Source organism: Salmo salar, chromosome 03 (assembly GCF_965601325.2).
Source record: "Salmo salar chromosome 03, fSalSal1, whole genome shotgun sequence".
NCBI classification, from domain to species: Eukaryota; Metazoa; Chordata; class Actinopteri; order Salmoniformes; family Salmonidae; genus Salmo; species Salmo salar.
The window spans coordinates 104,053,013-104,064,227 of NC_138293.1; the positions used below are offsets into that span (position 1 = coordinate 104,053,013).

The following is an 11,215-nucleotide window of genomic DNA, read 5'->3' on the forward strand; positions in this document are numbered from 1 at the left end:
TGTGTTGTTGTGTAATACAGCACCAGTCCTCCAGGGGGCAGTAGTCCTGTGTGGTGGAGGAGGTGGTGTCTATATTAACTGTGTTGTTGTGTAATACAGCACCAGTCCTCCAGGGGGCAGTAGTCCTGTGTGGTGGAGGAGGTGGTGTCTATATTAACTGTGTTGTTGTGTAATACAGCACCAGTCCTCCAGGGGGCAGTAGTCCTGTGTGGTGGAGGAGGTGGTGTCTATATTAACTGTGTTGTTGTGTAATACAGCACCAGTCCTCCAGGGGGCAGTAGTCCTGTGTGGTGGAGGAGGTGGTGTCTATATTAACTGTGTTGTTGTGTAATACAGCACCAGTCCTCCAGGGGGCAGTAGTCCTGTGTGTGGTGATGGAGCAGACGGCAGAGCAGAGCAGAGGAAGACTGTCGTTAAAACACTGGAGGAATACACCAACAACATCTCGACACCTGCTGACGGCCATATTGTACTCATACAGGTCAGACACACACCTGTTAGACCAGATAGTACTCATACAGGTCAGAGACACACAGCTCTACACCTGTTAGACCAGATAGTACTCATACAGGAGACACACAGCTCTACACCTGTTAGACCAGATAGTACTCATACAGGTCAGAGACACACAGCTTTACACCTGTTAGACCAGATAGTACTCATACAGGTCAGAGACACACAGCTTTACACCTGTTAGACCAGATAGTACTCATACAGGAGACACACACAGCTCTACACCTGTTAGACCAGATAGTACTCATACAGGAGACACACACAGCTCTACACCTGTTAGACCAGATAGTACTCATACAGGAGACACACACAGCTCTACACCTGTTAGACCAGATAGTACTCATACAGGAGACACACACAGCTCTACACCTGTTAGACCAGATAGTACTCATACAGGAGACACACACAGCTCTACACCTGTTAGACCAGATAGTACTCATACAGGTCAGAGACACACAGCTCTACACCTGTTAGACCAGATAGTACTCATACAGGAGACACACACAGCTCTACACCTGTTAGACCAGATAGTACTCATACAGGAGACACACACAGCTCTACACCTGTTAGACCAGATAGTACTCATACAGGAGACACACACAGCTCTACACCTGTTAGACCAGATAGTACTCATACAGGAGACACACACAGCTCTACACCTGTTAGACCAGATAGTACTCATACAGGAGACACACACAGCTCTACACCTGTTAGACCAGATAGTACTCATACAGGAGACACACACAGCTCTACACCTGTTAGACCAGATAGTACTCATACAGGTCAGAGACACACACAGCTCTACACCTGTTAGACCAGATAGTACTCATACAGGTCAGAGACACACACAGCTCTACACCTGTTAGACCAGATAGTACTCATACAGGTCAGAGACACACACAGCTCTACACCTGTTAGACCAGATAGTACTCATACAGGTCAGAGACACACACAGCTCTACGCCTGTTAGACCAGATAGTACTCATACAGGTCAGAGACACACACAGCTCTACGCCTGTTAGACCAGATAGTACTCATACAGGTCAGAGACACACACAGCTCTACGCCTGTTAGACCAGATAGTACTCATACAGGTCAGAGACACACACAGCTCTACGCCTGTTAGACCAGATAGTACTCATACAGGTCAGAGACACACACAGCTCTACGCCTGTTAGACCAGATAGTACTCATACAGGTCAGAGACACACACAGCTCTACGCCTGTTAGACCAGATAGTACTCATACAGGTCAGAGACACACACAGCTCTACGCCTGTTAGACCAGATAGTACTCATACAGGTCAGAGACACACACAGCTCTACGCCTGTTAGACCAGATAGTACTCATACAGGTCAGAGACACACACAGCTCTACACCTGTTAGACCAGATAGTACTCATACAGGTCAGAGACACACACAGCTCTACACCTGTTAGACCAGATAGTACTCATACAGGTCAGAGACACACACAGCTCTACACCTGTTAGACCAGATAGTACTCATACAGGTCAGAGACACACACAGCTCGACACCTGTTAGACCAGATAGTACTCATACAGGTCAGAGACACACACAGCTCTACACCTGTTAGACCAGATAGTACTCATACAGGTCAGAGACACACACAGCTCTACACCTGTTAGACCAGATAGTACTCATACAGGTCAGAGACACACACAGCTCTACACCTGTTAGACCAGATAGTACTCATACAGGTCAGAGACACACACAGCTCTACACCTGTTAGACCAGATAGTACTCATACAGGTCAGAGACACACACAGCTCTACACCTGTTAGACCAGATAGTACTCATACAGGTCAGAGACACACACAGCTCTACACCTGTTAGACCAGATAGTACTCATACAGGTCAGAGACACACACAGCTCTACACCTGTTAGACCAGATAGTACTCATACAGGTCAGAGACACACACAGCTCTACACCTGTTAGACCAGATAGTACTCATACAGGTCAGAGACACACACAGCTCTACACCTGTTAGACCAGATAGTACTCATACAGGTCAGAGACACACACAGCTCTACACCTGTTAGACCAGATAGTACTCATACAGGTCAGAGACACACACAGCTCGACACCTGTTAGACCAGATAGTACTCATACAGGTCAGAGACACACACAGCTCGACACCTGTTAGACCAGATAGTACTCATACAGGTCAGAGACACACACAGCTCGACACCTGTTAGACCAGATAGTACTCATACAGGTCAGAGACACACACAGCTCGACACCTGTTAGACCAGATAGTACTCATACAGGTCAGAGACACACACAGCTCGACACCTGTTAGACCAGATAGTACTCATACAGGTCAGAGACACACACAGCTCGACACCTGTTAGACCAGATAGTACTCATACAGGTCAGAGACACACACAGCTCGACACCTGTTAGACCAGATAGTACTCATACAGGTCAGAGACACACACAGCTCGACACCTGTTAGACCAGATAGTACTCATACAGGTCAGAGACACACACAGCTCGACACCTGTTAGACCAGATAGTACTCATACAGGTCAGAGACACACACAGCTCGACACCTGTTAGACCAGATAGTACTCATACAGGTCAGAGACACACACAGCTCGACACCTGTTAGACCAGATAGTACTCATACAGGTCAGAGACACACACAGCTCGACACCTGTTAGACCAGATAGTACTCATACAGGTCAGAGACACACACAGCTCGACACCTGTTAGACCAGATAGTACTCATACAGGTCAGAGACACACACAGCTCGACACCTGTTAGACCAGATAGTACTCATACAGGTCAGAGACACACACAGCTCGACACCTGTTAGACCAGATAGTACTCATACAGGTCAGAGACACACACAGCTCGACACCTGTTAGACCAGATAGTACTCATACAGGTCAGAGACACACACAGCTCGACACCTGTTAGACCAGATAGTACTCATACAGGTCAGAGACACACACAGCTCGACACCTGTTAGACCAGATAGTACTCATACAGGTCAGAGACACACACAGCTCGACACCTGTTAGACCAGATAGTACTCATACAGGTCAGAGACACACACAGCTCGACACCTGTTAGACCAGATAGTACTCATACAGGTCAGAGACACACACAGCTCGACACCTGTTAGACCAGATAGTACTCATACAGGTCAGAGACACACACAGCTCGACACCTGTTAGACCAGATAGTACTCATACAGGTCAGAGACACACACAGCTCGACACCTGTTAGACCAGATAGTACTCATACAGGTCAGAGACACACACAGCTCGACACCTGTTAGACCAGATAGTACTCATACAGGTCAGAGACACACACAGCTCGACACCTGTTAGACCAGATAGTACTCATACAGGTCAGAGACACACACAGCTCGACACCTGTTAGACCAGATAGTACTCATACAGGTCAGAGACACACACAGCTCGACACCTGTTAGACCAGATAGTACTCATACAGGTCAGAGACACACACAGCTCGACACCTGTTAGACCAGATAGTACTCATACAGGTCAGAGACACACACAGCTCGACACCTGTTAGACCAGATAGTACTCATACAGGTCAGAGACACACACAGCTCGACACCTGTTAGACCAGATAGTACTCATACAGGTCAGAGACACACACAGCTCGACACCTGTTAGACCAGATAGTACTCATACAGGTCAGAGACACACACAGCTCGACACCTGTTAGACCAGATAGTACTCATACAGGTCAGAGACACACACAGCTCGACACCTGTTAGACCAGATAGTACTCATACAGGTCAGACACACACAGCTCTACACCTGTTAGACCAGATAGTACTCATACAGGTCAGAGACACACACAGCTCTACACCTGTTAGACCAGATAGTACTCATACAGGTCAGACACACACACAGCTCTACACCTGTTAGACCAGATAGTACTCATACAGGAGACACACAGCTCTACACCTGTTAGACCAGATAGTACTCATACAGGAGACACACAGCTCTACACCTGTTAGACCAGATAGTACTCATACAGGAGACACACAGCTCTACACCTGTTAGACCAGATAGTACTCATACAGGAGACACACACAGCTCTACACCTGTTAGACCAGATAGTACTCATACAGGAGACACACAGCTTTACACCTGTTAGACCAGATAGTACTCATACAGGAGACACACACAGCTCTACACCTGTTAGACCAGATAGTACTCATACAGGAGACACACACAGCTCTACACCTGTTAGACCAGATAGTACTCATACAGGAGACACACAGCTCTACACCTGTTAGACCAGTTAGTACTCATACAGGTCAGAGACACACAGCTCTACACCTGTTAGACCAGATAGTACTCATACAGGAGACACACAGCTCTACACCTGTTAGACCAGATAGTACTCATACAGGTCAGAGACACACACAGCTCTACACCTGTTAGACCAGATAGTACTCATACAGGTCAGAGACACACACAGCTCGACACCTGTTAGACCAGATAGTACTCATACAGGTCAGAGACACACACAGCTCGACACCTGTTAGACCAGATAGTACTCATACAGGTCAGAGACACACACAGCTCTACACCTGTTAGACCAGATAGTACTCATACAGGTCAGAGACACACACAGCTCTACACCTGTTAGACCAGATAGTACTCATACAGGTCAGACACACACACAGCTCTACACCTGTTAGACCAGATAGTACTCATACAGGAGACACACAGCTCTACACCTGTTAGACCAGATAGTACTCATACAGGAGACACACAGCTCTACACCTGTTAGACCAGATAGTACTCATACAGGAGACACACAGCTCTACACCTGTTAGACCAGATAGTACTCATACAGGAGACACACACAGCTCTACACCTGTTAGACCAGATAGTACTCATACAGGAGACACACAGCTTTACACCTGTTAGACCAGATAGTACTCATACAGGAGACACACACAGCTCTACACCTGTTAGACCAGATAGTACTCATACAGGAGACACACACAGCTCTACACCTGTTAGACCAGATAGTACTCATACAGGAGACACACAGCTCTACACCTGTTAGACCAGTTAGTACTCATACAGGTCAGAGACACACAGCTCTACACCTGTTAGACCAGATAGTACTCATACAGGAGACACACAGCTCTACACCTGTTAGACCAGATAGTACTCATACAGGAGAGAGACATCTCACACATGCAGATGTTCTCTTCTCTCCTCCTCCAGGTCCCTCGCTCCAAGTGGGAGAAGGAGGACTACGAATCAGAGGAAGAGGAAGGAGGGGTCAGGGTTCAACTACTCCGCCCCTTGCTCGCCCCCTCCCTCCCTTTCCCCCCCGGACCCCACGTCGCCGTGACAACGGAGACGGAGGCAGGGCGATGGAAAGAGAGGGACTGTACCTTTCCCAAGCCGGAGAGAACTATGTCCCCCTCTAGTGGCAGAGACAGAGAAGACGGCCTGCAGGATAGGAAACAGTCCGGAGACCACATACCTACTGAGAAAGACAGAGAGATGGAGAGGGAGAGAGATCGGTTAAAGGAAAAGGTGCGGGAGAGAGAGAGGGAGACAGAGCGGGGGAAAGAGAGAGAGAGGGAACACAGCCGCGCTTCTGACAAAGATATGGACAGACCGAGAAAGGTTCTCTCTTCCTCTCAGCGTCCGGAGCGAGAGAGGAGAGAGAGAGAAGGAGAGAGGACCGGGGAGAGAGGGAGCGACCACAGCAGTGAGAAGAGCTCGTCTCAGCGGCCGGAGCGAGAGAGGAGGGAGAGAGGAGAGAGGACTGGGGAGAGGACTGGGGAGAGAGGAAGCGACCACAGCAGTGAGAAGAGCTCGTCTCAGCGGCCGGAGCGAGAGAGGAGAGAAGGAGAGAGGACTGGGGATAGAGGGAGCGACCACAGCAGTGAGAAGAGCTCGTCTCAGCGTCCGGAGAGGGAGAGGAGAGAGAGAGAAGGAGAGAGGACTGGAGAGAGAGGAAGCGACCACAGCAGTGAGAAGAGCTCGTCTCAGCGGCCGGAGCGAGAGAGGAGAGAAGGAGAGAGGACTGGAGAGAGAGGGAGCGACCACAGCAGTGAGAAGAGCTCGTCTCAGCGGCCGGAGCGAGAGAGGAGAGAAGGAGAGAGGACTGGAGAGAGAGGGAGCGACCACAGCAGTGAGAAGAGCTCGTCTCAGCGGCCGGAGCGAGAGAGGAGAGAAGGAGAGAGGACTGGGGATAGAGGGAGCGACCACAGCAGTGAGAAGAGCTCGTCTCAGCGGCCGGAGCGAGAGAGGAGAGAAGGAGAGAGGACTGGAGAGAGAGGGAGCGACCACAGCAGTGAGAAGAGCTCCTCTTCCTCCTCACACTCTCACTCACGGGATCGTAAACCTTTATCTTCTTCCAGGGACCACAAAGCAACTTCTGACCGTAGACCACCGGACCCCAGAGCCAGGGAGCACAGAGACCACCTCCACCACAAACATGAAGACAACAACGACCAGATCTCATCCACCGTTGGCCGTAACACCGACTCTACTGACCGTAGACCACCGGGAGACCACCGGGAGACCACCGGGGAGCTAGGCGGTGCCTCGCCCGTCTCCAAGAGCGACCAACCCCCATCTGACCCTTCCTCTTCCTCCTCCTCCTCCACTCAGAGATCTCAGGGAGGGTCTGAGCCCACCAGACCCAGCGAGAGCAGCCCTGGCAGGGACACGACGCAGGATATATACGGCTCCATGGAGAACCAGCCCGGGAGGGGAAAGGCTGAGGGAGAAGAGCCCAGAGCAGAGAGCTTCTCGGCGGGGAGACAGAGCCAGCAGGCCAGCCTAGGAACCCTAGAGAAGGAGACGAGTGGTGGAAAGCCCCAACAACACCCGGCCTCACTCCTACAGCCCCCCAGGACTGACAACAGGGCAGGGGTGCCCCGAGCTGTCAGAGAGAGAGAGAGAAAGAAAGAGAGAGAGTGGCAGATACAAAAGATGAGGGAGAAGATGGAGAAGGAGAGAGAGAAAGGGGTGGATAGGGAGAAGGAGAGAGAGAAGGGGGTGGATAGGGAGAAGGAGAGAGAGAAAGGGGTGGCTAGGGAGAAGGAGAAAGGGGTGGATAGGGAGAAGGAGAGAGAGAAAGGGGTGGATAGGGAGAAGGAGAGAGAGAAGGGGGTGGATAGGGAGAAGGAGAGAGAGAAGGGGGTGGATAGGGAGAAGGAGAGAGAGAAAGGGGTGGATAGGGAGAAGGAGAGAGAGAAAGGGGTGGATAGGGAGAAGGAGAGAGAGAAGGGGGTGGATAGGGAGAAGGAGAGAGAGAAAGGGGTGGATAGGGAGAAGGAGAGAGAGAAAGGGGTGGATAGGGAGAAGGAGAGAGAGACAGAGCACCCTAAAGCCAGACCTCCTCCCTCGGTCCATTCTTCCAAACCTTCCACGTTCCATTCTTCCAAACCTCCTCCCTCGGTCCCTTCTTCTAGACCTCCTTCTGACCTGGTCAGAGAGACAGATGAGGCAGCCTTCGAACCGGACTACAGCGAGGGAGAGATCTCAGAGGGGGAGGAGGAGGAAGGAGAGAAAAAAGTGGGCGGACAGCGAGCGGTGGAGGGAGAGCCAGCGGTGCATGGGGGCAGCAGCAGAAGTCGTAGCAGCAGCGCCAGCTCTGTCGGTAGCCTGGGCAACAAGAAAGACAAGAAGAAGAAGAAAGATAAAAAAGAGAAGAAGAAAGAGAAGAAGAAACAGAAGAAAGACAGAAAGCAGAAGAGACTGGAGGCTGAGGAGGGAGAGATCGCAGGACTGAAACACAAACACAAGAAGAAGAAGAACAAGGACAATAACAGAGAGAGAGAAGAGGAGGAGGAGAGAAGAGGCGAAGACCAAATGTCTAGCGTAGCCTTATGAGACATTTCGTCGTGAAGCGTTTTTTTCCACACGTTTCAGCCCAAGGCTCGTGGCCCAAACCTTATTCCCTAACTAGTGCACGACTTTAAGGCTCGTGGCCCAAACCTAGTGCACTAAGAAGGGAATTGGGCGCCATTTCGGAGGAAAGATATTTGGTTTCCTTCCGAGCCTCCTGTCAGTGAACTGTAAAGGTCTCAAAGAGGCGTCACACAGCCTCTGCATTCCAAATACCATCCTATTCCCTATATAGGGCACTACTTTTGACGAGGGCCCATATTCCCTATAATAATAGGGCACTATGTAGGGAATGTGGGTGTCATTTGTGACGGGACCCCGTAGTGAAGACCATAAGAGGACTCTGCAAGCTTGTTCACTTTAGTTCAACACTTTGTTTGGGGGGTTTTGTTATTTTTTATTTTTTTGCTGAGGATTTGAATTAATTTAATGAATTTAAGGCTGATGTATAAAATATTAATTTTTTTTAGACTCTGCTCAACATAGGCTGTTGCTTGGACGAGTCAATTTACTTGAATAATGCTTTGATTTTTAATTATTTTTTTTGTGTTTAAAAAAAAAATGTGTAATTGCTAAAACCTTGATTTGTCCCTGTCCCCCACCGTCCTGTCCCCCACCCCAGGTTATTTTTGAAGAGTTTCTACGACCTGGGATGCATCCCAAATAGCAACCAGTTCCCGATGTTGTGGACTATATACAAGAATAGTGAACTATTATGGACACACACAATATACCATCTTTCATATCAGATATGTATTCTCTAGAGTGAAAACGTGTAGGAGGAGGAGGAGGGAAAAAAGCACTATCGAGATGTAAATGACTGTTACTCTGCTGTAAGCAGACTGAGCAAGAGTGACCTAGAGGTAGTTGTTGGCCTATGTTTTGCAAAATTACTTCCCCCCCCCCTAAAATTCACCAGATTTCCCAGAAATCCCAGGTTGTAGGATTCACAGATTTCCTTCTTGATTTCAGGAATCTGTGATTTTTTATTTTTTTTTATTTTTGTTGTTGTTGTAAAGTTACCAGAATTGTTCAGCCCCTTAGTGGTAGTTGTGTCTTATGATACCTGAATTATATTTACACAATTCTGACAATATGTGAATATTGTTGTTCGTTGAGCGCGGACGGGGGTAGAGACACTGGAGGGTGTTAAAGGTCCATGTCTTGGGTTTAAAAGGTTCCGTGCACTGTGAAGATTCATCAAATTTGTTCCTTTTTATTTTAATTTAAATTTTATTTTTAGTTTTTGCAATGACCTCTATTTAATTTAAACTACCAGCTGAATGAACTGAACCGGAGGGACATTTTTTTATTTTATTTTTTTCTCTTGTTTTGAAGATAATAATAAAATTAATTCTTGCAACAAAAAAAAAAAAAATGTTCTCCATTTTCTTGTTCTTTCCACCTTTTTTAGTTTTTACCCAGAAATCAAAAGGGTGCTTCAAATGTGGATAACTTTATATTAAAGGGTCTGTAATAAATCATTTATAAACAGTTTGCTCACCTTTTTTTAAATCATTGTTACTTCCACATTTGTTAATGTTTTACTAAAGCTAGTCACAAATGTATATTTGTGGGACTACAAAAATACTTTACAAATGATTAGTAAATGGTTAATACATTTGGGGTTGATGATTAATACATGATGAACAAACACTTTTATAAATACTATATAAATGGTTTATACATTTGGAGTAATGATGAAAACATGAACAAACACTTTTAAATACTATATAAATGTTTTATACATTTGGAGTAATGATTAATAAATGATGAACAAACACTTTTATAAATACTATATAAATGGTTTATTACGGACCCTTAAAGTGTTATCCAGAGGTGTCCAAGTGAAAAGTTTGCACTTTGACCTTCTAAATGTATTGTTCAGCTATACCTCGGCTAGGTTTTAGGAACTTTAATTGAAGTCGCCTACCATACTTAGTCAAGAGCAGGAACCGCAAGGAAGGTCGACGCCAAGATGAGCTTTTTAGGCCTCAGGCAAAAGAGGGAGATGGGGGAACGAGGTTAACAGAAGTCTGCAGCTTTATTTATTTATTTTAGTTATTTAACTAGGCAAGTCAGTTAAGAAAAAAATCTTATTTTCAATGACGGGCCTACCCCGGCCAAACTCCGGACGATGCTGGATCAGTTGTACGCCGCCCGTATGGGACTCCCGATCATGGCCGGTTGTGATGCAGTTAAACTAGTAGTAGGGAGATATACGTTTTTTAACTAGTTCGGTAAATGTTTTTAAATTAGTTGACTCATTGACCAAAGTGACAAACATGAGCTTCAATGATTCGCCCACTTTAATGCCCATTTTAATCGGATGGAAAATATGGACCACCAGTCGTCGACAAGAGAGCGGTCCCACCTGAGGAAAAAGGTAAAAGTATTGACATAACAGGTTTGAAACGGAAGGTTAATTTACCATGTTTGTCCTGCAAATAATTACATTTACGTTTAACCTAGCGTAGCAGGCTAGCTGGCTACAGGCACTATAACGTTAATAAGGCTGGCTATAAACTACATGTATTTAATGTGCTGTGGAGCAAGTGTAACCGATGTGAAATGGCTAGCTAGTTAGCGGTGGTGTAACCAATGTGAAATGGCTAGCTAGTTAGCGGTGGTGTAACCGATGTGAAATGGCTAGTTAGTTAGTGGTGGTGTAACCAATGTGAAATGGCTAGTTAGTTAGCGGTGGTGTAACCGATGTGAAATGGCTAGTTAGCGGTGGTGTAACCGATGTGAAATGGCTAGTTAGTGGTGGTGCGTGCTAATAGCGTGTCAATCGGTGACGTCAC

At 47.2% G+C, this 11,215-nt stretch overlaps 1 protein-coding gene across 5 annotated transcripts in view; it reads left to right on the plus strand.

Annotated features, from left to right (window-relative positions):
* LOC106597605 (uncharacterized) overlaps positions 1–9,905 on the plus strand; it is a 57,613-nt gene extending 47,708 nt beyond the window's left edge. For all 5 annotated transcript variants that reach the window (XM_082972983.1, XM_082972984.1, XM_082972985.1 and 2 more), the window contains 2 exons: positions 337–481; positions 5,766–9,905. In XM_082972983.1, the coding sequence (XP_082829109.1) occupies positions 337–481; positions 5,766–8,396 (2,776 nt within the window). In that variant the 3' untranslated portion in view covers positions 8,397–9,905. The remainder of the gene's footprint in view (positions 1–336; positions 482–5,765) is intronic.
* The last annotated feature ends 1,310 nt before the right edge of the window (positions 9,906–11,215 follow it).